The following is a 27,378-nucleotide window of genomic DNA, read 5'->3' on the forward strand; positions in this document are numbered from 1 at the left end:
ACTGGGACAATAGTGAGTGGTGCACACTTCCTTCGCCCGGCCACAGAAGACAAAAAAGAGTTGCTGGTGTAACAATAGGAAGAATATATTCCACTCCTCTCTTGTACACGCGGCTTATGAGGTAATATACATGATATATTTTCATATTATTTATCTTATTTACCTCATATGTTGTTCGAAGCTAACGTCCTAGCGTTAGCCCGCTAGCAGGCCTTTGTAGCAAATGCGAGCATTTTTTTGAGGAGTGTATTTTATATGTTCTCTATGAGAATTATATTGACTTATTTAATACTTTAACTGTTTTTTTTTTTTTTAGGAGTGTATTTTATATGTTCTCTATGAGAATTATATTGACTTATTTAATACTTTAACTGTTTTGTTTTTTTAGGAGTGTATTTTATATGTTCTCTATGAGAATTATATTGACTTATTTAATACTTTAACTGTTGTTTTTTTTGAGGAGTGTATTTTATATGTTCTCTATGAGAATTATATTGACTTATTTAATACTTTAACTGTTTCTGTTGTATATTACAGTCACACTTAACATCATTAAATATTTGTTACTAGAAAGAAACGAACGTCTCGTAATTTAAGTCTGGAATAAGTCACATGGTATAATAATAATAATAATACATTTTATTTGGTATAGCGCTTTTCAGTGTACTCAAAGATGCTTTACAGGATGAAAAAAAATATTATTGTTATTGTAATGACAGTGTAATATAATGTATTATTGCAGTGGTCTGCTTTATGTTGGTGTCAACTTTATAAGCAATAAATACAAATGATGTTTGCACGCACTTCTATTACCTTGATAACATCCATCCATCCATTGTTCTACCGCTTGTCGCTATTTGAGGTTGCGACGGGGGGTGGGGGGTGTTGGAGCCTATCTTAGCTGCATTGGGTGGACATATCATGGAAATTAAATTAACTGGTGTTTGTTATTAAGAATACACTATTTGCACAATTGTAAGCGATTAATGCTTATTCAGTCGGACTAAAATATTTAATTAAATAAATGTTAAATATTAAAAAATAGCTTTAATATACTGCAGACAAAATGAATTTGCATCAATATTTTGTTTGTAGTCGAAACATGAGGTACCCAAATATTCTAAATATTTGTTTATATTTATACATTTATATATATATATATATATATATATATATATATATATATATATATATATATATATATATATATATATATATATATATATGTATGTGTATATGTATATATTTATATATACATACTCACTGGCACTTATTCCACGTGCTTCGCTGCACTTCTGTTTGTTTTCTGTTGGGTTAAAAATGTTGCTTTCGCAGAAAAAAGTTAAAGTAGCAATGATTGTCACACACACACTAGGTGTGGTGAAATGTGTCCTCTGCATTTGACCCATCCCCTTGATCACCCCCTGGGAGGTGAGGGAGCAGTGGGCAGCAGTGGTGCCGCGCCCGGGAATCATTTATGGTGATTTAACCCCCAATCACAACCCTTGATGCTGAGTGCCAAGCAGGGAGGTAATGGAGAACAAGGAGAGGATATTGCGTGTAAAAGTAAAGCCAACCGACCACAGCTCTGTAGTCCTGGTCACCGTTGACGTGAGGTGGGACTATTTTGGAGGTGCACGTCAAGGTTGGCTGGTAGGTTGGTAGTGGGAGGAGCCAGTTGGCGTCACTTGATGCTGCAGCACAATGACACTTTTATACGTGCAGACTGACTTCATGCAGTCATGACGGTATTAAAATCCCAGCAGGAGGTTTTCTATAAGTTGTTACTTTTTAATCAGTAATTAATGTAAATGCAGAAAACAGGATCAATAACACAATTCATAATAATCAATAACTGATGATTATTCCACGTGTAGAAGAACATCACCACAAAGTGGTGTCAGTCCACTTGGAAAATATTATATTTGATGGTCTAAAAAACATTTGACACATCTGAGCTGAAGTTTGTTTGTGTTGTCTTGCGGACGTCCAACAGATGAACGCTCGTCAAGAAGAACGTCCCCTTCAGCAGCAGGAGGATCCACAGCCCCCCCACATTAAAGAGGAAGAGGAGGAAGTGTGGATCAGTCAGGAGGGAGAGTGTCCTGTAGGGCAGGAGGAGGCTGATGTCAGCAAGTTTCCACTGACTGTTGTCTCTGTGAAGACTGAAGAGCATGAAGACAAACCACCTGAGTCCTCACAGCTTCATCACAGTCCAAGTAAGCACAACATCCACATATCATCTAATACAATGTTTGTGACACATGTTCATCCGGGGGACACATTTATCACTAAAGATGGAGATATACTGTATTTTCCGCACTATAAGGCGCACCGGATTATAAGGTGCACCTTCAATGATTGGCCTATTTTAAAACTTTGTTCATATATAAAGCACACCGCATTATAAGGTGCATAGAATAGATGGAACAGTAAAGTTAAAGTTAAAGTAGCAATGATTGTCACACACACTCTTGGTGTGGTGAAATTATTCTCTGCATTTGACTCATCACCCTTGATCACGCCCTGGGAGGTGAGGGGAGCAGTGGGCAGCAGTGGTGCCGCGCCCGGAAATAATTTTTGGTGATTTAACCCCCAATTCCAACCCTTGATGCTGAGTGCCAAGCAGGGAGGTAATGAGTCCCATTTTTATATTCTATAGTATGAGTCAGCCGGGGTTTGAACTCACAACCTATCGATCCCAGGGCGGACACTCTAACCACTAGGCCACTGAGTAGAGGCTGGGGTTACGTTATGCATCCTTTACATCAGGGGTGTCAAACGTACTTCTTCTTCTACGGGGGAAAATGAAGTTGGCAGCTGCTTACCGTAGTTGCGAGACCTCCATCTGTCAGGTTCAAACATTGATGACATCTATTAAACAGGACAAAAAGGCAAAGAATCAAACAGAGACAGAATTCAATTTATACTCGGATCCGAGGAGAGGCATGGCCATTGTACTGCCTGTACAAATCCTGCACCATGCTCTGCCCCAAGATCGTTCTCGTGGTTCTTTATTTGATTTTCACCCCCCTCCTTCCCACAGCTGCTTCCTCATGGAAGTGGGTCATGACCAGCATTGCCTTTGGTTCCCGAACAGATCAAAGAAAGTCCCATAAAATAGATCAAAGAGGGTTCGTAAAAATACTTAAAAGAGTTCCTCTGGAAGTTGGGCAGATTCTGCCATCTGTCCGCCTGGAAGTCCAGCATTCTTCTTGGAAAGCTCCAGCCTTTTTTCTTCTCGTCAGGAACACAATGTAATACAAGGTTTTATTTGATAATTTACACTGAATTCTTCTGACATTCCCCCCTGTTTATCAAATAAATTCCCCATAATCTTCGTATCCCTAATAACTTCTTCTTGCGATTTTCAGTTATTGTTTAACTTCCCTTGAAACAAGCTATGTTTACACTCAGAATTGAACATCAATTTTTCCCTCATAATTATCAATCAATCAATCAATGTTTACTTATATAGCCCTAAATCACTAGTGTCTCAAAGGGCTGCACAAACCACTACGACATTCTCGGTAGGCCCACATAAGGGCAAGGAAAACTCACACCCAGTGGGACGTCGGTGACTATGATGACTATGAGAACCTTGGAGAGGAGGAAAGCAATGGATGTCGAGCGGGTCTAACATGATACTCTGAAAGTTCAATCCATAGTGGATCCAACACAGCAGCGAGAGTCCCGTCCACAGTGGAGCCAGCAGGAAACCATCCCAAGCGGAGGCGGATCAGCAGCGCAGAGATGTCCCAAGCCGATACACAGGCAAGCGGTCCATCCCGGGTCCCGACTCTGGACGAGCGGTCCATCCTGGGTCCCGACTCTGGACAGCCAGTACGTCATCCATGGCCATTGGACCAGACCCCCTCCACAAGGGAGAGTGGGACAGAGGAGAAAAAGAAAAGAAATGGCAGATCAACTGGTCTAAAAAGGGAGTCTATTTAAAGGCTAAAGTATACAAATGAGTTTTAAGGTGAGACTTAAATGCTTTTACTGAGGTGGCATCTCGAACTGTTACCGGGAGGGCATTCCAGAGTACTGGAGCCTGAATTGAAAATGCTCTATAGCCCGCAGACTTTTTTGAGGTTTTGGGAATCACTAATAAGCCGGAATCCTTTGAACGCAGATTTCTTGCCGGGACATATGGTACAATACAATCGGCAAGATAGGCTGGAGCTAGACCGTGTAGTATTTTATACGTAAGTAGTAAAACCTTAAAGTCACATCTTAAGTGCACAGGAAGCCAGTACAGGTGAGCCAGTATAAACATATATATATATATATATGTATATCTCTATATAAAAGGTATATACAGTATAGTCGTAATATAATCAAACGTTCTTGTTCTTGTCAAAAGTGTAACAGCCACATTTTGTACCAACTGTAATCTTTTAATGCTAGACATGGGGAGACCCGAAAATAATACGTTACAGTAGTCGAGGCGAGACGTAACAAACGCATGGATAATGATCTCAGCGTCTTTAGTGGACAGAATGGAGCGAATTTTAGCGATATTACGGGGATGAAAGAAGGGCGTTTTAGTAACGCTTTTAATGTGTGGCTCAAAGGAGAGAGTTGGGTCGAAGATAATACCCAGATTCTTTACCGAGTCGCCTTGTTTAATTGTTTGGTTGTCAAATGTTAGAGTTGTATTATTAAATAAAGGTCAGTGTCTAGCAGGACCGATAATCAGCATTTCCGTCTTTTTGGCGTTAAGTTGCAAAAAGTTAGCGGACATCCATTGTTTAATTTCATTAAGACACGCCTCCAGCTGACTACAATCCGGCATGTTGGTCAGCTTTAGGGGCATGTAGAGTTGGGTGTCATCAGCATAACAGTGAAAGCTAACACCGTATTTGCGTCTATCAGTCCAAAATGGCCCGATCTGTCCACATCCAGAAGTGTCTGGCGGTCGTAAGTGATCACGGAGTGACCACGATGTGAGCCAGCCATGAAGTTTGCAGAATTGTCCGGTATTTTTTTATTTATTATGACATTTCTGGAAATAAATCAGGAACACCATCCAGGTAGGTATTCTCGTCGTCAGATTCATCTTCTCTGTCGTCCGCCAGAAAGTGCGTCTGAACAGCTTTATTGTCTGCTGGGCTAATCGCTGTGGTAATCAAGACGGTTAAGCAGAGAACACAAGACAGGAAATATAACAACATCCACACAACGTCAGTCTTGTTGAAAACGGCCATAGATACTAAATATCAAAGACTTGTATTTGCCAAACACGTCCAACCACCCCTCCCACATAGATGTATCTATGCCAGAGTACTTTTTAATCTTACCGTTAAGGGTGTGCAGGCCTTCCAGTGCTTTGGTCAGGCTACTTTCTGCATCAGTGTAGTTTGGTATGAACGTGCAACACTGTTCACCAAATATTGTGCACACGCCCCCTTTTTCCGCTAACAACATGTCTAGCGTTATACGGTTTTGAAAAGCCATAAGGAAGGTGGCGACGAGTTGATCAGCGACGGCTTCAAGTCGGCCTGTGTAATTTTCTAATCCCTCTACGTTCTAGTGGACATAGTTTATTCTATCAACATTCTTGTTAATCGTACACCACCAGTAGACGGAGGATTCAAATCCAGCTACAACTTAATTTACCAATTTATAGTCGTCAGATACACTTCTTTGGACATCCATTGGATCGATCAAGTTAGATCTAAAACACTTTGCCAGTTTACATCATGTCTAGTTATTTTCCAATGTCCAGGTATCAAAACTGTTCAGACATGTTAACAATCCTTGTACAAATATTCATACATGTGCTATGTGTAAGCAGTTATCTTATGATAAGTTTCCTAACTGTTGTACATGTCAATGCAGGTATAATTAGCTTTTTTTAATTTTATTTTATTATTTTACATATTTATCAAATATTAGTTTCTGTTTTGTCTGTTTAGCTACAGGTACATTTTGTTTTGCTCATTACTTCAATCAAACCTTTTTTGACTCATCTTGACTAATTGTCTGGGCTTTTACATACAACACAATCAATTTGTGTAGCCTTTCCTACTTGCTCTGCCATAAGGAACAAATTAATTGCCAAAACAGGAACCAATTATTATCAAACTTTGACACAACTGTGACAGTGGAATTTGTAGTGTGCTAGTTAACATGTCCCTTTAATAAGACAAATACAATCCAGTGGAATTTGTAGTGTGCTAGTTAACATGTCCCTTTAATAAGACAAATACAATCCCAAATACTTTTTTTCCCACTACATGACCTTTTTACAATGTGCTAAGTGTACTCAGCTTGGTCTTTCCACTATCTTTACTGCTGTCTTAGTTGTTTACAACCTCTCTCCCCCCTTGGAGAATGCCAATGTTTCCTTTTCATCGATTTTTCAAAATTTTGGTAGCTGACAAGGTCTTCCAAATATTATTTCAAAGGGTCTTAGTCCTGTTGTACTTGTAAGGTTCATATACTGTACATTTTTACTAACTCTTGCATAATGCTTTTGCTACTGTTAGCACATCTGCTTTTCCTTTAGGAAATATTTCTACCCACTTTGAAAATGCATCTACTATGACCAGACAATAATGTTTTCCTTCACTCTCATTTAGTTCAATAAAATCCATGCATAGATGTTGTATACATTTTTTTTTATTTTTTGTATGAATTAAACTATAGGAAGTATGGTACTTCTAGTCATGTCCCTCCTGTTGAGCCATAAGTTCACCTATGGCTCACAACTGCTACCCACTTCTACTGATTGTTTGGTACGATTAGTGTATTGTCTGGACATACATAGATGTATTCTTTGTACAACGTGACTCTGTTTTGTTTTTTTTATTCATTTATCTTTTTCTTTTGGAGTACTTTGTTGTTGCATATATTTTAGTATATCATTATTCATGTCACTAATTTGTAATTGTAAATGTGTATTTCTTTTTCCTGTTCCTTGTTTTGCTGCTCTGTCAGCAAACACACCTCCCAGTGACACTGCGTCTGCTCCTTTGGTGTGTGCTGCACATTTGCATATTGCTATTTTAGCTGGTAGCTGTACTGCTTTTACTCATTTTTTCCCAATAATTCTCCATGTTTTACAGGTTTTCCTGTTGACGTTCCTATATTCTTCCAGTGTTATGCAAATGTGTGCACTGTTGAAAATGTGTATTGGCTATCTGTGTATATTGTGACCTTTAGATCTTTCATTACTTTACATGCTTCTATTAGTGTTACTAATTCTGCATCTTGCATTGAGTAATTTGATGGTCATTTGATAGCTTTCACAATTTTTGTTGCTGTAACAACCATACATCCTATTATATTTTTATTTCACAGAATGCTGCTTCAGCTTCTGAATTCCACTGTACAGATTTTTTTTTACATTTTTTTACATTAATTTTTTTAATGGAGCTACTATTTCAGCATAATTTGGTATCTAATTAGTTGATCCTAAAATTACTTCATTTGCTTCTTTGTTTGTGGTTTTTCTACTTTCCACAATAGTGCGTCCATCTTTGTTTAGACAATGTCCGACATACTTTACTTCTGTTTTGCATAATTGGACTTTTATTTTCCTTACTTTGTATCCTTCACTATGTAGATGATTTAATAACACCAATGTTATTTTTCTCCTAATTCAAATTTTATACATATTACTTCATGTATTTTTTTTAAGTAACATTTTAAACTCACTTAACCGTCTATATGCCACTTAATCTATACTTTTGCACTCAGAATTTACATTCTTCCCATTGTTTATATTTCTTATTTCTTATTCTTATTTGCAATTATTATTCAACAATATTCTAAGCAAATAGTTGTCTATTGCTAACTGATAGTTGTTTTGATTGTCATGTCTCCTTATTTATTGTATTTTATGTTCATTTTTTATCTTAACTCAACACCTAGATGTATGGTTTACTGCAAATGTCTAAAACATAATTTAACCTAAGAATGTTATACTACACTTCAAAGTTAAATCTACTTTAAACTTACATGTGTTACATTCTTTTTCACACCTCCCCAGTGCACCACGCACGCACACACACACACACACACACACACACACACACACACACACACACACACACACACACACACACACACACACACACACACACACACACAGAAAGTTGTGTTTGAGTGTGTGCTTGCACTCCTAAGGGCAAGGGTCAGCACCACTTGAAAAGTGTTTCTCTTTTTTGTTCTTCTTTCCTCAGCGAATAAACGCATATCCCACTTTATCATGCTATACATATGAACACGTATTATAGTTATTAATCTAGGTTTGTATTTGTTCCATTATTTAAAAGATATACATATATATATATTTGCATATATAACAGCGCTATTTCTATACACAAACATACATGTATCTCTTCAGTCTACAATTTATTCATATCTTATTTCAATACCCCCACATTATCTCTGTCGTACGCATTAGTTTATTCCATTTTGAATTAATTCTTATGATTTCTTCTCATTTCTTCATCTATTTTTAGTTTTATCTCACTCTAGCACTATGAGATTTGCTCCTATTTTAATTTTATTTTAAACTATTTTTATTTTTATTTGAACCTCGGGGTTTTTACACTATTTGTACCTAGAAAGATACACACTTAAACACAAACTAACAAACAAACAAACAAGTTTGCAGCGATCTTACATGGCATACGCTGACAACATGACTAATTGGTGTCATCTTTTAACAGTCATGCTGAGTTACTTTGTTAATTTTTATATATTTTTCTTAATTTTTTCTCAGGACAGTTTCTTGCAAAATGTCCTTCTCTGCACAAACGCCAACACGCAGTAGGGGTGTAACTGCTGTTGTTGTTGCTGTCTTTTATTTTCTTTTTTACTACTTTTTCCGCATGGAGTGCATGGTTTATATATTCTTTGTTGAGACGCACTTTCAGTGCCGTCTCACCCGAGCCGGGAGCAGGAAAACAATTCGAGGAGGCAGGAGTTGAGTCAAGTAGAAGTATTTTATTGAACGCAGTCTGCAGAGAGCGGAGATCGTATAGTACACTTCAACAGTAGTACCAGGAAAACCCAAAGCGATCTGTCTGAGAGTTTGGTTTCCTGTTATGTTGGTTGTTGCTCAAGCATCTGTTTCCTGTATGTGCAGTGTTTGCTTGGTTTCCTGTTATGTTCGTTATTGTTCAAACATCTGTTTCCTGTAGGTGCAGTGTTTGGCACACTGAGCCAAATTGAGGTCAGGACGTTTCCTGTATATTTGGTACACTCTGAACTCTCAGACATGAGGCTTTGTACACTCATTATCTTCTAATGTGCCTTTTTTAACCATCTTATATCTACTTTTTCCTCTGTCTCTCTCTTCTGCCTGTTGAAGTGTCCTATCTCACCTTTCTGCAATATAACACCTTCTCACCCCCCTTACTGTCTCTCTCTCTCTCCCTTCTCTCTGGCCCTTTCATCTTTTTAAGATTGCCTTTTGTTTTTGCTTTTATGGCGCCTCTTAAGTTCTACTAATTTGGTTGTTTTTTATTGTCACCTCAAATTTTTAATAATTTATCCATTTATTTAAACATTTGATTCCATCAGGATCCTGTTTTTCGATTAACTTCCAATCTTTACATTTTAGTTCATCTTTTGGACTATCCTTTGGTTTACTTGTCTCTTTTCCCATTTTGTAAATTTGGAGTAATCCGTCGTCCCCTTGAGAGCCGAATTTATAAGGACTACTTTTGTCTTTGTTGTAAGATAGTGATTTAATTTATATAATCGTGGAGGTGTCTTGAATATTAAATCATCACAACTTTAATATGGAGTGATAACCTAATGGCAATTACTTCCACTCACTCTCACATTCACACTTTTCAGTATATTGATCGGCGGAAATTTAAATTTTTCATTGTGGACTCCGACGCGCTCCAGATTATTGTTTTTCACGGAATAAATGTCAGTTTTCTGAAAAGAGCATTTCAGGTCTGGGTTTTGGACTCCGTCGCCCCTCAGGATATGGCTTACAGATTTTTCAATTCATTGTGGGCTCTGCCGCCCTTCAGTATGTTTGTTTATGGCTAAGGACGTTTCAGTTTTCGCGGTCCCGTTTACCTTCAGTATATTGGCCTCTTCAGTTTTTAGATTTTTAATTTTTAGTTTATTTCCAATGTTGAATTCCCGGAATTTTTATTATTATTATATATATTTTTTTATTATATATATATATATATATATATATATATATATATATATATATATATATATATATATATATATATATGTATATATATGTATATATGTATATATATGTATATATGTATATATATGTATATATATGTATATATGTATATATGTATATATGTATATATATGTATATATGTATATATATGTATATATATGTATATATGTATATATATGTATATATGTATATATATATGTATATGTATATATATGTATATATATGTATATATATATATATACATATGTATATATATATATATATATACATATATATATATATATATATATATATATATATATATATGTATGTATGTATATGTATATGTAGGTGTGGGAAAAATCACAAGACTACTTCATCTCTACAGAAGTGTTTCATGAGGGGTTCCCTCAATCATCAGGAGATTTTAATGGAAGCATTCACATACAATGGTTTATATAGAGCACAGAGTGGGTGGGTACAGGCAGGCGTAGGGTGTGGTGATTGGCTCATGTGTTACCTAGGAGGTGTTTCCGTCTGTGACGGCATGTTGAAATGATTTCACTGCGCTTGTTGAGGGATGATAGATCTGGATGATATATAATAAACAGTTTCTCTTTTAAGCATAGGTTGCATCTTTTATTACCACTGTTGTAAGGTGTGCTGGATGCAAGAATTTGCCATGTTATTGAATATTCAACATTATTGTCTTTGAGGTTCCACATGTGTTTGCTGAGTTCTGTAGAATTCCGCAAAGTCTGGTTTCTAAACGAGGCGTTGTGATTATTCCATCTTGTTTTGAACGCTCCTTCGGTTAATCCTACGTACGTGTCGGATGTGTTAATGTCCTTGCGTATTACCTTTGCTTGGTAAACGACTGATGTCTGTAAGCGCCCTCCGTTGAGAGGGCAATCAGGTTTCTTGCGTCAGTTACATTCCTTATTGGTTTCAGAGTCGTTTAGTCTGGGGGTAGGCAGTCCTTTTGCAATTGCTTTGTTGTGGTTTGAAATGATTTGTTGTATGTTATTCATACAGCTGTAGCTCAATTTAATGTTGTTCTTGTTGAATATTTTTCTTAGGGTGTTGCCTTTGGGGAAGTGTTTGTCGATCAGAGTGAGGAACTTGCGGCCGATGTTGGTTGAGACGTTTTTACTGAATGGCGGATTGTACCAGATGATGTTGTTTTGTTTTCTGCTCTTTTTTGGTTGGTTTCCTGGAGTTGGTTCATAGGTGAGAGTGAAGTTGTATCCGCTTTCATCAAGTGCTTTCTGGTACGGGGGGGTTGCTTGGTCGAATTCAGCTTTGCTAGATGACAGCATCGATAGCCTTTTATTAATTCCGGTAGGTATTCTTTTCGTGGTGGTGGGTGGGTGGTTGCTGTCATGGTACACGTATTGGAGTGTTGTGTTGGGTTTCGTGAATGGTTGGTAGCTGTTATTTCTCAGGTTGAAAGTGACGTCGAGGAAGTTGACGGTTTGCTTGTTGGCTTCAATCGTGATCCGTAGGCCGTTTTCTTTGAAGATTTGGCATATGCGCTTCTTGGTGTTCTCGCTGCTCCTTGGCGAGGCGCGGCACACTGCCAGTCCGTCATCACGGTAAATACCAAGGTTCAGGTTGAGGCTAGCAAGCTGGGAGAGGAGGAAACTCCCAACGAGTTCGCACGTTTCTGCTCCGTCAAAACTCCCCATAGTAACGTCAAATGTTGAATTGTTCTTTTTTTGCCATGGTGTACTGTTGTGGATGAGTATGGAGTTCTTTGCGTGGATGATGATGTTTCTTTCGTTGCCTGTGATTGAGTCGTAGTCCGAGGCGAAGTTTAGTGCTTGGGTCAGTAGGTCTTGCGTGATGGAAGGGTAAAATTCTTCGATGTCGAAGGAGATAAAGTTGTGTTGTTTTTTGTCTTGGATGTTGTTAAACCATTTGATTACTGCTGCTGTATTTCTCCATTGGTTGAGTGGTGTTTTGTCCTTGATTTTTGTGTTGATTCTGTCAAGGATTATTTTGCTGATTTTTCCTATTTCGGATTTAGTTGGGTTTATTAGTCGGCATGTTGGGTTATTTGCGAAGTTGGGTTTGTGGTCCTTCAATGTGATGAAGGCTTCTTTGTTGGCTGTGGCGTCCACCCTGTCCCCAATGTCCAGTTCGGTTGCGATCCGCTTGTTTTCCAGGTGGATGTTCTGTAAAGTGTTGGGTTGCGCTTTTTTGTATTATTTGGTGATGTTTTTGTCCATTAAAGAGTTATGTTCTGGTATGTCCATTCTGTAGAAGTTTGTGGTTTTATCGGCGGCTATGATGAGGTTGCTTACTTTCTTGATGTGCTACGTGTCGTTTTTCAGCTTGGTGAGGAATGGGTTGCGGGCTGGCTTAAATTTGACTGATTGTATCATTTTGAGCATGTCGTTCTCAAAGTCCTTTAATTCCTTGACTGTGGGTGGGTTCTTGGTAGATTTGAATCCGTAAGTTTCCTTTTGCGTTCCTTTTGTTTCAGGGTGGAGGAAAAAGTGTGCTTTCCACCGCATCCTTCTTAGGAAGTGTTCCGTCTTTTCTATGAGTCTTTGCTTGTAGTCCTTCTGCGCGGGTATGGGAATGTTCTTCGTGGAGTAGTCGATGCTGAACTTTTCCATTTCGGATCGTCGTACAGTGCTCAACAAATGTCAATTTGGAGCGGAATATGTCTTGATTGGATTATCCAGAGAATAGTGCTCGATACCGTGGTAGAGCGCAATATGTAGGTGTGGGAAAAATCACAAGACTACTTCATCTCTACACCCTCACCTATGAACCCACTCCAGGAAACCAACCAAAAAAGAGCAGAAAACGAAACAACATCATCTGGTACAATCCGCCATTCAGTAAAAACGTCTCAACCAACATCGGCCGCAAGTTCCTCACTCTGATCGACAAACACTTCCCCAAAGGCAACACCCTAAGAAAAAAATATTCAACAAGAACAACATTAAATTGAGCTACAGCTGTATGAATTACATACAACAAATCATTTCAAACCACAACAAAGCAATTGCAAAAGGACTGCCTACCCCCAGACTAAACGACTCTGAAACCAATAAGGAATGTAACTGTCGCAAGAAACCTGATTGCCCTCTCAACGGAGGGTGCTTACAGACATCAGTCGTTTACCAAGCAAAGGTAATACGCAAGGACATTAACACATCCGACACGTACGTAGGATTAACCGAAGGAGCATTCAAAACAAGATGGAATAATCACAACGCCTCGTTTAGAAACCAGACTTTGCGGATTTCTACAGAACTCAGCAAACACATTTGGAACCTCAAAGACAATAATGTTGAATATTCAATAACATTGTAACGATCTGTCACTTACTTTCTGATAGTTTTTCGTGTTTTGTACTTTATTTCCTGTTCAGTGCTCTTATTTTGTCATACTTCCTGTTTACTCCGCTGAGCACTGTTTTTGTCACACTCGCCGTTGATTGGCAGCGGTCCTCAGCTGCTGTCAATCAACATAGGTCTATTTATGTTTCACTCGAGCACTCCTCAGTGCTCGAAGTTAAACCTATGTTGGGAACATCTCCATGCAAGACTGCTTTCTGTTTATATCTTTTACTTTGATGAAATTAAAATCATCTTACCTGCTTTCTGCTCTCCTGGATTTTTGCATACTTGAGGTCACACAACTGCAGCCATGCGACATCCCAACAGTAACTTCGAGCCAGAAAATTGTGACCTCGCGAGAATCCCTGTCGGCAATCCTCAGCCGACGTTCTGGACCGCACAATTCCTGGAGGACTTGAAGGCCAGGTTTGTGCGGTCCCAGCCTACAGACGCGGACCCTCTCCCCGCGGCAACGCCACCGGCTTCGGCTCTCCGACCGGCGCGTCCCCCGCCGCCATCTTTCCTCTCGGCTCAACGGCTGGCTACGGCTCTCCGACCAGCACGTCCGCCACTTCCTGCATGCCTCGCGGCTCCCGCGGCAACGCTACCGGCTACGGCTCTCCGACCGGCGCGTCCTCCGCCGCCATCCTTCCTCTCGGCAACGCTGCCGGCTACGGCTCACCGACCGGCGCGCCCGCCTCCTCCTTCACGTCTCGCGGCTCCTGCGGCTCCGTCGCCGACTGCGGCTCTCCGACCGGCACGTCCGCCGCCGCCATCCTTCCCGTCGTCTGCTGAGCTGCTTCTCCCTGCTCCTACGCAGCTTCCAGCGGCTGCTCCCCGGCTGCTCTTTTTGCCAGCTCCCGCTCTCTTTTTTGGTCCGCCGAGAGCTCCAGTGGAGCCCACAGTGAGGTCGCTTTTGTCCTCCTGCTGGGACTTGGCACGGGACGTGTCTTCGTCCCTCCTCCTGGTCCCCTCCCGCCCGTCCCTGGTTTTCGCACCGGGGGACTCCGACGAGCAGGCACGTTTTCCCGCATGTGTGAACGGTGTCTGGCAGCCACCTAGTGGAGGGGGGCCCACTATACACTGCGGTGCAGCCAGGCACACACCGCTGTCATCCCCGCCAGCGTCTCCTTCCACGGAGACATCTACGTCCCTAGCGGGCTTTCGCACAGCTCCAACGCCGGCTCCACGCCTAGCCCCAACGCCGGCTCCACGCCGAGCCCCAACGCCGGCTCCACGCCGAGCCCCAACGCCGGCTCCACGCCGAGCCCCAACGCCGGCTCCACGCCGAGCCCCAACGCCGGCTCCACGCCGAGCCCCAACGCCGGCTCCACGCCGAGCTCCAACGCCGGCACTACGCACGGTTCCAACGCCGCCAAGAGCAGCACCACGCCGGGCTTCGTCACCGCCGGCATCCGCTATTCCTCGGCCAGCATTTGCTGCTCCTCGCCCGGCGTCATCTGCCGCTTTCACGCCGCCGATGACATCTGCAACAATCACGCCGTTGATGACGTCTGCCGCTTTCACGCCGCCGATGACGTCTGCCGCTTTCACGCCGCCGATGACGTCTGCCGCTTTCACGCCGCCGATGACGTCTGCCGCTTTCACGCCGCCGATGACGTCTGCCGCTTTCACGCCGCCGATGACGTCTGCCGCTTTCACGCCGCCGATGACGTCTGCCGCTTTCACGCCGCCGATGACGTCTGCCGCTTTCACGCCGCCGATGACGTCTGCCGCTTTCACGCCGCCGATGACGTCTGCCGCTTCGACACCGCCGATGACGTCTGCCGCTTCCACGCCGTTGATGACGTCTGCCGCTTCCACGCCGGCACCAACATCGGCTCCTCAGCCGCCTCCTGCAGAGGTATCTGTTTTGGCTGCAGCCCCCGCCGCTTTGTCTGCTGTCTCCGGGCCTGCTTCAGCGCGCCCGCCTCCACGTCAGCCGCGGATGTGGCCGTGCCCTGGGCGTCCTCCTCGCGGGATGCACTCGTCTCTTTTTCGGCCAATGATGTGGCTGTTCCGTGGCCGCCCGCCCCGCCAGTTCCAGCGGCGCTCTACGCGCCGTCGCCACCTGACTTTCCCTCGCTGGCTGCGGGGACACGAGGTTTGGCGACCTTCCACCAAATCCTCCTTCCATCCTCCCTTACTTTGTGGACATTTTTTTCCATTTTTTCTTTTCCAGGGAACATCTGGTATCTGTTCCTTGAGGGGGAGGTCCTGTAACGATCTGTCACTTACTTTCTGATAGTTTTTCGTGTTTTGTACTTTATTTCCTGTTCAGTGCTCTTATTTTGTCATACTTCCTGTTTACTCCGCTGAGCACTGTTTTTGTCACACTCGCCGTTGATTGGCAGCGGTCCTCAGCTGCTGTCAATCAACATAGGTCTATTTATGTTTCACTCGAGCACTCCTCAGTGCTCGAAGTTAAACCTATGTTGGGAACATCTCCATGCAAGACTGCTTTCTGTTTATATCTTTTACTTTGATGAAATTAAAATCATCTTACCTGCTTTCTGCTCTCCTGGATTTTTGCATACTTGAGGTCACACAACTGCAGCCATGCGACATCCCAACAAACATGGCAAATTCTTGCATCCAGCACACCTTACAACAGTGGTAATAAAAGATGCAACCTATGCTTGAAAGAGAAACTGTTTATTATATATCATCCAGATCTATCATCCCTCAACAAGCGCAGTGAAATCATTTCAACATGCCGCCACAGACGGAAACACCTCCTAGGTAACACATGAGCCAATCACCACACCCTACGCCTGCCTGTACCCACCCACTCTGTGCCCTATATAAACCATTGTATGTGAATGCTTCCATTAAAATCTCCTGATGATTGAGGGAACCCCTCATGAAACAGTTCTGTAGAGATGAAGTAGTCTTGTGATTTTTTCCCACACCTACATATTGCGCTCTACCACGGTATCGAGCACTATTCTCTGGATAATCCAATCAAGACATATATATATATATATATATATATATATATATATATTTCCCATTGCGAGCTCCGTCACCCGTAGCATTAGCCTTTTTACCTGTTAGAGCCTAGGATTTACAGGGTTTGTATATGCGTCGAAACCCTTAGTTACACGGGTCTTTCCATACGTCGTAACCCTTAGTTACCCGCTCTTTCTTTGTAATTTAAAACATACTCACTGAACTCTGCGTTCCTTCCTTTTGTCCTCGGTATTCCGTCAGTCGTCCAATTCCAGCCAAAATGAAGAAACGCAGTTCCTCAATCAGGATTTGGATGCCATGGTCTCTGGTTTCACTCACTCTTGCTGGAATCGTCAGACGTGTTGGAATCCGCCTCGAAGGACCAAGAAGATGTCCGGTTCAAACACTGTTGACATCTATTAAATGAGACAAAAAACAAGTAATCAAACAGAGACAGAGTTAAATTTGGACTCAAGCTTGAGAAGAGACACAGCCTGGTCCTGTCTTTACCATTCCTGCATTTCTTCCCCAGACCGTTCTCCTCGTTCTTTATTTGATTTTCACCCCCCTTCTTCCCACAGCTGCTTCCTCATGGAAGAGCGTCGTGATCAGCTTTGCCTTCGGTTCCGAACACTTCAAAGAAAGTCCCATAAAATTGTTCAAAGAGGGCCCATAAAATAGATCAAAGAAAGAGTTTGTAAAAATACTTAAAAGAGTTCCTGTGGAAGTTGGGCAGACTCTGCCATCTGACCGTCTGGAAGTCCAGTGAACTTTTACAAGCATTCTTCTTAAAAGGCTCCAAATAATTGTGTAAATTATTTGATAAATTACACAATTTTTTTGACAATTATCTTCTGTGTTCTCTCCTGAACAAAACACTGTTGTATCATCCACAAATAATACTAACTTGAAATGTTTTGTAACTTTACAAATGTCATTTATATAAAGATTGAACAATTTTGGTCCGAGTATTGATCCCTGAAGTACCCCACAGGATATATTTAGTGTTGTAGAAGTGTGTTCGCCTAGCTTTACGTATTGTTTCCTGTTGGTTAAATTACTTCTAATCCAGTTAAGGACCACCCATCTCATGCCATATCATTCTAAGTTTTTTGATTAAAATATTGTGATTCATTGTGTCAAATGCTTTAGTTAGATCCATAAACACTGCTGCTGCACATTTTTTATTATCTATTGCATTGGTCATTTTTTCTGTCATTTCAATTAAAGCCATCAAAGTTTAAGTATTAGCTCTCATCGAGTATTCTATGTTTATTTATGAACTCTCTAATCTGTTATTGAACAGTTTTTCAATGATTGTAGAATAATGTGGAAGTTAAGAAACGGGTCTACAATTTGTAAATTGGTGTTTGTCTCCATTCTTATAAATTGGTAAAACTTTAGCTATTTTCATTTTGTTTGGGAATGTACCTGTTTGAGATGATAGGTTACTTATAGACATTAAGGGTCCTGAGATCTCTTCAATTACCTTTTTTATCTTTTATATATCAATTCCATTACTATCAGTTGAAGTCTTAGATTTGCATTTCTTCACGACTATAACTATTTCCTCATGTGTCACATTACTGAGGAACATGGAGTTGGGATTTATTAATATAGTCCTCGGTTAAAACTGGGTCTGGAATCCTTTCTTCCAATTTTGGTCCAATATTTACAAAGGCTTTTAACTACCTCCTTTATGTTGTCATTATTTTTGTTTCCATCTAAGAAGTATTGGGGGTAATCCCTCTTAGTGCCAAGACTCATATAAGCTTTGGCTTCAGCCTATTCCTTTTTCCGTCATTCTTTTTCTTTTTTCTGTGTGTGTAAATGTGAATGATTATTAATTATGCATATTATTTACTGTTAAACTGATCACACAAAATGGTTGATTATTTGATGGAAACAAACTTATTTTATTAAAAAAAACAGCACGTGGGACGCGGGTTGTCTTACGTCAGCACTGGAAGTGGTCAAATAAGCTGCTCACCTGGTGTGTTTTTTGGGGATGAATAGGGAAGTCCTTCCTTAGCTGCCGTCTTGTTTTATCATATATTGCTGCCTTTGCACCTGTCAACGTTCACTTTTGTATGCACATTAAATCAATAAAAAATATTGACTTTGGAGCAATGTTCACAGACTCTATTTAGTGTTTGGCTCTCTATTAGAAGTAACAGGGCCTACCTCTTTAAGACCACTTTTTGTAGATATATAACAGTTTATATTTACAATATTAATATTAACATACTCTTAAAATGTGAAAGAAATGTAAGCTTTTAGTTCATTTGAATATATATATATATATTTAAATGTTTTGTTTGTAATTGGCTTTTAATCTTCATTATTTACTTGACGTTTTTGAAGTATTTCTCTGTATACATATTTATTTTGTACATTTTGGCCAAAGGAGGCACATTTCAATTTCTTACTTACACTTGTTATTACATACGTTGGCCAGAGGGGGAGCACTTCAGATATTTAGACTGACTTGTTATTTCATATGTTGACCAGAGGGGGATGAATAGGGATGTCCTTCTTTAGTCCTTCTTTATCTGCCGTCTTGTTTTATCATATATTCCTGTCTTTGCACATGTCAATGTACAATTTTTATGCACATTAAATCAACAAAAAATCCTGACTTTGGAGAAATGTTCACAGACTCTTGTATTTGCCTCTTTATTAGATGCAATGGTTTTCTCTATTGGGAGTATGATTTATGTCCTAATTTGTTCACCAGTCCTCATATGGAAATTACTTTTCCTTGTTGATATCTCAAGATGGGCACAAATACAAACCCTGTTTCCATTTGAGTTGGACCCATTTTCAATTGAATGCACTACAAAGACAAAATATTTGATGTTCAAACTCATAAACTTTATTTTTTTTGCAAATAATAATTAACTTATAATTTCAATGCTGCAACACGTGCCAAAGTAGTTGGGAAAGGATGGCATGTTCACCACTGTGTTACATCACATTTTCTTTTAACAACACTCAATAAACGTTTGGGAACTGAGGAAACTAATTGTTGAAGCTTTGAAAGTGGAATTATTTTTTATTCTTGTTTCATGTAGACCTTCAGTTGTTCAACAGTCCGGGGTCTCGCTGTCCTATTTTATGCGCCACACATTTTCCATGGGAGATAGGTCTGGACTGCAGACGGGCCAGGAAAATACCCGCACTCTTTTACTACGAAAACACGCTGTTGTAACACGTGCTGAATGTGGCTTGGCATTGTCTTGCTGAAATAAGCAGGGGCATCCATTAAAAAGACGGCGCTTGGATGGCAGCATATGTTGTTCCAAAACCTGTATGTACCTTTCAGCATTAATGGTGCCTTCACAGATGAGTAAGTTAACCATGCCTTGGGCATCCATCCATCCATTTTCTACAATCAATCAATCAATCAATGTTTACTTATATAGCCCTAAATCACTAGTGTCTCAAAGGGCTGCACAAGCCACTACGACATCCTCGGTAGGCCCACATAAGGGCAAGGAAAACTCACACCCAGTGGGACGTCGGTGACGATGATGACTATGAGAACCTTGGAGAGGAGGAAAGCAATGGATGTCGAGCGGGTCTAACATGATACTGTGAAAGTTCAATCCATAATGGATCCAACACAGTCGCAAGAGTCCAGTCCAAAGCGGATCCAACACAGCAGCGAGAGTCCCGTTCACAGCGGAGCCAGCAGGAAAACATCCCAAGCGGAGTCGGATCAGCAGCGCAGAGATGTCCCCAGCCGATACACAGGCGAGCAGTACATGGCCACCGGATCGGACCGGACCCCCTCCACAAGGGAGAGTGGGACATAGGAGAAAAAGAAAAGACGGCAGATCAACTGGTCTAAAAAGGGAGTCTATTTAAAGGCTAGAGTATACAAATGAGTTTTAAGGTGAGACTTAAATGCTTCTACTGAGGTGGCATCTCGAACTGTTACCGGGAGGGCATTCCAGAGTACTGGAGCCCGAAATGAAAACGCTCTATAGCCCGCAGACTTTTTTTGGGCTTTGGGAATCACTAATAAGCCGGAGTCCTTTGAACGCAGATTTCTTGCCGGGACATATGGTACAATACAATCGGCAAGATAGGATGGAGCTAGGCCGTGTAGTATTTTATACGTAAGTAGTAAAACCTTAAAGTCACATCTTAAGTGCACAGGAAGCCAGTGCAGGTGAGCCAGTATAGGTATATATGTATGTATATATGTATATAAAGGTATATACAGTATAGGTATATATGTATGTATATATGTATATAAAGGTATTTACAGTATAGGTATATATGTATGTATATATGTATATAAAGGTATATACAGTATAGGTATATACGTATGTATATATGTATATAAAGGTATATACAGTATAGGTATATATGTATGTATATATGTATATAAAGGTATTTACAGTATAGGTATATATGTATGTATATATGTATATAAAGGTATATACAGTATAGGTATATATGTATGTATATATGTATATAAAGGTATATACAGTACAGGCGTAATGTGATCAAACTTTCTTGTTCTTGTCAAAAGTCTAGCAGCCACATTTTGTACCAACTGTAATCTTTTAATGCTAGACATGGGGAGACCCGAAAATAGTACGTTACAGTAATCGAGACGAGACGTAACAAACACATGGATAATGATCTCAGCGTCTTTAGTGGACAGAATGGAGCGAATTTTAGCGATATTACGGAGATGAAAGAAGGCCGTTTTAGTAACGCTTTCAATGTGTGCCTCAAAGGAGAGAGTTGGGTCGAAAATAACACCCAGATTATTTACCGTGTCGCCTTATTTAATTGTTTGGTTGTCAAATGTTAGAGTTGTATCATTAAATAAAGGTCGGTGTCTAGCAGGACCGATAATCAGCATTTCCGTTTTTTTGGCGTTGAGTTGCAAAAAGTTAGCGGACATCCATTGTTTAATTTCATTAAGACACGCCTCCAGCTGACTACAATCCGGCGTGTTGGTCAGCTTTAGGGGCATGTAGAGTTGGGTGTCATCAGCAGAACAGTGAAAGCTAACACCGTATTTGCGTATGATGTCACCTAGCGGCAGCATGTAGATGCTGAAAAGTGCAGGGCCAAGGACCGAACCCTGGGGAACTCCACACGTTACCTTAACGTAGTCCGAGGTCACATTGTTATGGGAGACACACTGCATCCTTTCAGTAAGATAAGAGTTAAACCAAGACAGGGCTAAGTCTGACATACCAATTCGTGTTTTGATACGTTCTAATAAAATATTATGATCGACGGTATCGAAAGCAGCGCTAAGATCGAGGAGCAGTAACATAGATGATTTATCAGAATCCATCATTAGGAATAGATCATTAGTAATTTTTGCGAGGGCTGTCTCCGTGGAGTGATTTGCCCTGAAACCGTATTGAAAGGTTTCACATAGATTGTTAGACGCTAAGTGTTCATTTAACTTCCCCGCAACAATTTTTTCGAGGATTTTTGAAATAAAGGGAAGGTGAGACACTGGTCGGTAGTTTACCATGAGGTCAGGATTGAGGTGAGGTCTTTTAAGAAGAGGATGAATAACCGCTTTTTTGAATGCTAGGGGAACAGTGCCCGAGGAAAGTGATAAGTTTATAATATTTAGCACTGATGAACCTAATAATACAAAGAGCTCCTTGATCAGTTTCCCAGGAAGTGGAAATGCACCCCCATACCATCACAGATGCTGGCTTTTGAACTTTGCGTCGATAACAGTCTGGATGGTTCACTTCCCCTTTGGTCCGGATGACACAGTGTCAAATATTTCGTAAAACAATTTGAAATGTGGACTCGTCAGACCACAGAACACTTTTCCTATTTGCATCAGTCCATCTTAGATGATCTCGGGCCCAGAGAAGCCGGCGGCGTTTCTGGATGTTGTTGATAAATGGCTTCCGCTTTGCATAGTATAGCTTTAAGTTGCACTTACAGATGTACCGACCAACTGTATTTAGTGACAGTGGTTTTCTGAAGTGTTCCTGAGCCCATGTGGTGATTTCATTTAGAGATTCGTGATCGAAAGTCACGGTCATTCAATGTTGGTTTCCGGCCATGCCGCTTACGTGGAGTGATTTATTCAGATTCTCTGAACCTTTTGATGATATTATGGAGCATAGATGTTGAAATCCCTAAATGTCCTGCAATGTCACTTTGAGAAAGGTTGTTCTTAAACTGTTTGACTATTTGCTCACGCAGTTGTGGACAAAGGGGTGTACCTCGCCCCATCCTTTCTTGTGAAAGACTGAGCATTTTTTTGGGAAGCTGTTTTTATACCCAATCATGGCACCCACCTGTTCCCAATTAGCCTGCACACCTGTGGGATGTTCCAAATAAGTGTCTGATGAGCATTCCTCAACTTTATCAGTATTTATTGCCACCTTTCCCAACTTCTTGGTCACGTGTTGCTGGCATCAAATTCTAAATTTAATGATTTGCAAAAAAAAAATGTTTATGAGTTTGAACATCAAATATGTTGTCTTTGTAGCATATTCAACTGAATATGGGTTGAAAAGGATTTGCAAATCATTGTATTCTGTTTATATTTACATCTAACACAATTTCCCAACTCATATGGAAACAGGGTTTGTACAAAACACACAGACACACACACACATACACACACACACACACCCACACACACACACACACATATACTGTACATTCTTGTATGTGTGACCTTCTTGAGACCTCTGAAAAATGCCTACCTATTTAGGTTCACCCTTTTTAGATATATCAAGATTTATATTTACAACATTATTCATATATACATACTATTCCAATATAAAAAAATAAGCTTTTTGTAAATTTCTTTTGGATTCTGTTTTTTAACTGGTTTTTATTCTACATTATGTGGGCTCTACCGAGGATGTCGTTGTGGTTTGTGTTGTGGTTTGTGCAGCCCTTTGAGACACTAGTGTTTTAGGGCTATATAAATAATCATTGATTGATACATTATTTATTTGATGTTATTACGATCTCTCTCTCTCTCTCTCTCTCTCTCTCTGTCTCTCTCTTTCTCTGTGTGTGTGTAAACATATTTTTTTTAATAATTTTGGCCAAAAGGGGCACATTTCAATGTCTTACATAAACTTGTTATTTCATACGTTGCTCAGAAGGGGAACACATTCAAAACTGACACACAGTCAATTTGAAAAATTCCTCCTTTTTGGGACCACCCTCATTTTGATAGATTTCACCACCAGGGGTGCAAATGAGACATTCTCTATTCGACGCAATGGTTTTCCGTATAGGGACCATGATGTATGTCCTAACTTGTTCACACCTGCTCATACGGAAGCTACTTTTCCTTGATGGTGTCTCAAGAATGGTAGAAATAAAATAAATGAATAAATACATACAGTGGATTGCGGGGACCCCTTGAGGTAGTTGTAAGGTATCCCCAGCTGAATGACAGATAGTTAACAGCAATGGAACCTCACTGGGTCCATGTGTACACTCTCAGTTACATTAACTTTGATATTATACATGTGGGCCAATAGATAGAAATGCTGTTAAATGTAGCTTTGATGTGGCAAGCTACTTTTGCAGTGTAGCGTGTAGTGTAGCTTGCTACAATTCTCTGAGGATATCTTAACTACATTTAATGGAGAGTAACTTGTAGCTTAGCTTACTACATATTCCAGGTCGCTTGCCCATCACTGTCTGTTTGGCCTAGCTCACATGTGAATAGTTTGAATACTGCAAACTTCAATACAGTAACACCTCATTTGTGTTGTATGTTCTGCAGACGTCCAGCAGGTGTCAGCAGAGAGTCATGAAGAGATTCCCTCCAAGCAGCAGGAGTGGAGCTCCAGTGTGGGACAGAAGGAGCGACAGGCCCCCTCCCACATTAAAGAGGAAGAGGAGGAACTGTCGAAGCAGCTTCAAAGGGTGGAGGAGGCTAATGATGAAGATGAAGCTCAGTCCTTACAGCTTCATCACAGTCAAAGTGAGGAGAACGGAGGGGCGGAGCTTGTAAGTCAACACATCACAGAAGCTGATGGAGAGCATTGTGAAGATATAAAGTCAGAACCAGACAGCATCTTTGCTCCACTGCCAGACATGGACCACATGATGTCAGACTCTTCTGATCACAGTGACCACATCCAACAACCTTTGGAGAGTAAAAATGACTCTAAAGGTGATACGAGACATCACACTAACAACAAAGACTCTGACTGCTCTGAATGTGAGAAATCATTTAGACTGAAGAGTGATTTTACAGTACACATGAGAATACATACTGGAGAGAAACCTTTTACTTGCTCTGTTTGTAAGAAAAGTTTCTCCACAAAGCAACACATGACCACACACATGAGAACACACACGGGAGAGAAACCTTTTACTTGCTCTGTTTGTAAGAAGAGTTTCTCCGTTAAGCCTGCCATGACCAGACACATGAGAACACACACTGGAGAGAAACCTTTTACTTGCTTTGTTTGTCAGAAGCATTTCTCCACAAAGTCTAACATGTCCTCACACATGAGAACACACACTGGAGAGAAAGCATTTAGTTGCACTGTGTGTGATAAGATGTTCTGGCATAAGTATCAGGTCAGTAAACACAAGTGTGTAACAGTCATGGAAGCTGCAGGGATTTAAAAACACTTAGTGATTGTGCTAAATGTACTTTAAAAACACAGCATGATTAATATGAATGTATATTTGATGTTGTATGTAGTGCCTCTCATCTTCTACTGTTAAATTTAAAGGCCTACTGAAAGCCACTACTACCGACCACGCAGTCTGATAGTTTACATATCAATGATGAAATATTAACATTGCAACACATGCCAATACGGCCTTTTTAGTTTACTAAATTGCAATTTTAAAGGAGAACATTATCACCAGACATATGTAAGAGTCAATATATACCTTGATATTGCAGAAAAAAGACCATATGTTTTTTTAACGGATTTCCGAACTCTAAAAGGGTGAATTGGCGATTTAAACACCTTTCAATTGTTTGCTGTCGGAGCAATGACCTTTCACCTGTGACGTTACAACGGGAAGCAATACACTATTTTCTCAAACACATTACACACACAAGTCAAATCAGCTCTGTTATTTTTTGTTTTTACTACTGTTTTCCGTCCCTTGGAGACATCATGCCTCGTCGGTGTGTTGTCGGAGGGTGTAACAACACGATCAGGGACGGATTCAAGGTGACTTACGTGGCGTGTGCATCGATTAACATGGCATGCTAATCGATGCTAACATGCTATTTAGGCTAGCTGTATGTACATATTGCATCGTTATGCCTCATTTGTAGCTATATTTGCATCCAGCCTTTCCCTCCACCCACATTTAATGCCAAACAAACACATACCAATTGACGGATTCAAGTACACCAGTGGTCAAAAGATGCAAAAGTCCCTTGTTTGTTCTGCACATTTTACCAACGACAGCTATGCTACGACAGACATGGCACAGAGGTGTGGATATCCTGCGACACTCAAAGCAGATGCATTTCCAACGATAAAGTCAACGAAATCACAAAGGTGAGTTTTGTTGATGTTATTGACTTATGTGCTAATCAGACATATTTGGTCACGGCATGACTGCCAGCTAATCGATGTTAACATGCTATTTAGGCTAGCTGTATGTACATTTGTAGCTATATTTGCATCCAGCCTTTCCCTCCACCCACATGTTATGCCAAACAAACATTTACCAATCGATGGATTTAAGTTGCTCCAGTGGTCAAAAGATGCAATCGTTGGTTAGAAGGCGATCGCCGAATAGCTTCAATAGCTATTCACTCAATAGCTTCAGTTTCTTTTTCAATTTCGCTTTCGCTATCTGCCTCCACACTCCAACCATCCGTTTCAATACATTCGTAATCTGTTGAATCTGCTGAAATCCACGTCTGAATCCGTGCTAATGTCACTATATCTTGCTGTTCTATCCGCCATGTTTGTTTGTATTGGCGTCACTATATGACGTCACAGGAAAATGGACGGGTGGATTTACAGATAGCGAAAATCAGGCACTTAAAGCCTTTTTTCGGGATAATCCATGATGGATAACATTTTGAAAAAAACTTCAAAAAATAAAATAAACCACTGGGAACTGATTTTTATTGGTTTTAACCCTTCTGAAATTGTGATAATGTTACCCTTTAAATTTCTCTCGAGTTACTTGTTAAAATCGTCGCGGAATGATGACGCATACGCGTGACATCACCTGTTGGAGGGGACATATTAGCGTAGCACCAAACACGGCTAAAAGTCGTCTCTTTTCATCGCGCAATTACAAAGTATTTTGGACATCTGTGTTGCTGAATCTTTTGCAATTTGTTCATTTAATAATGGAGATTATAAAGAAGAATGCTGTTGGTGGAAAGCGGTGGATTGCAGCTGTCTTTAGCACCGAGACACAGCCGGTGTTTCTTTGTTTGTTTTTAACACAGAGCGGTCAAGCGAACATGTTTTCTCTACGTCAACCAGCATGTTTTTGGATGGGGAAATTGTGATATATATTTTACCGGAGAAATCGTTGGATTATTCGTCGCCCTGCAGCAGCTGTGAGCTTGGCTCCTCGGCTTCTCTCTGAGACACAGTGTGTTCACCGCAGCCATCCGACCTCGAGGTATGTCTTTACAATCTCACTAAAACACTATTAAAACAATAAGCAGATAAGTGATCTTCCACAATTATCCTAGTAAATGTGTCTAATTACATCTGAAACGCTCACACTGCCGTCTCCCGGAGCCGTCGCGTTTTTTTTTTTTTTTCTTCTAGTCCTTTACTATCAATATCCTAATTCACAAATCTTTCATCCTCGCTCAAATTAATGGGGAAATTGTCGCTTTCTCGGTCCGAATTGTTGTTACTGCTGGTGGCTCCCATTAAAAACAATGTGAATATGCGTGGAGTCCTACAACTCGTGACGTCACGC

At 40.6% G+C, this 27,378-nt stretch overlaps 1 protein-coding gene and 1 long non-coding RNA gene across 4 annotated transcripts; one reads left to right on the top strand and one right to left on the bottom strand.

The window, feature by feature from the left end:
* Positions 1-27,378, top strand: LOC133547162 (zinc finger protein 32-like). The gene is made up of 3 exons (XM_061892981.1): positions 1-121; positions 1,997-2,219; positions 24,227-27,378. Exons 2-3 carry the CDS (start codon positions 1,997-1,999, stop codon positions 25,078-25,080), a joined length of 1,077 nt encoding a protein of 358 aa, XP_061748965.1. The 5' UTR covers positions 1-121; the 3' UTR covers positions 25,081-27,378.
* On the bottom strand, positions 1,771-16,981 carry LOC133547164 (uncharacterized). 3 transcript variants are annotated; one of them, XR_009805351.1, is made up of 3 exons: positions 16,687-16,981; positions 2,829-5,122; positions 1,771-2,105 (listed from the first exon to the last, which is right to left on the bottom strand). It is a non-coding gene; the product is annotated as an uncharacterized LOC133547164 (long non-coding RNA). The 3 variants fall into 3 exon arrangements; XR_009805352.1 differs by having other exon boundaries at positions 1,771-2,165; XR_009805350.1 differs by having other exon boundaries at positions 1,771-5,122.

This window comes from Nerophis ophidion, unplaced genomic scaffold (genome assembly GCF_033978795.1).
Source record: "Nerophis ophidion isolate RoL-2023_Sa unplaced genomic scaffold, RoL_Noph_v1.0 HiC_scaffold_76, whole genome shotgun sequence".
In the NCBI taxonomy this organism is placed as follows: Eukaryota; Metazoa; Chordata; class Actinopteri; order Syngnathiformes; family Syngnathidae; genus Nerophis; species Nerophis ophidion.

Excerpts from the sequence above, each read along its gene's own strand:
- LOC133547162 (XM_061892981.1), top strand. The coding sequence starts at position 1,997 with ATGAACGCTCGTCAAGAAGAACGTCCCCTTCAGCAGCAGGAGGATCCA. Across the intron at positions 2,220-24,226 it reads ACAGCTTCATCACAGTCCAA|ACGTCCAGCAGGTGTCAGCA; the intron begins GTAAGCACAACA and ends TATGTTCTGCAG.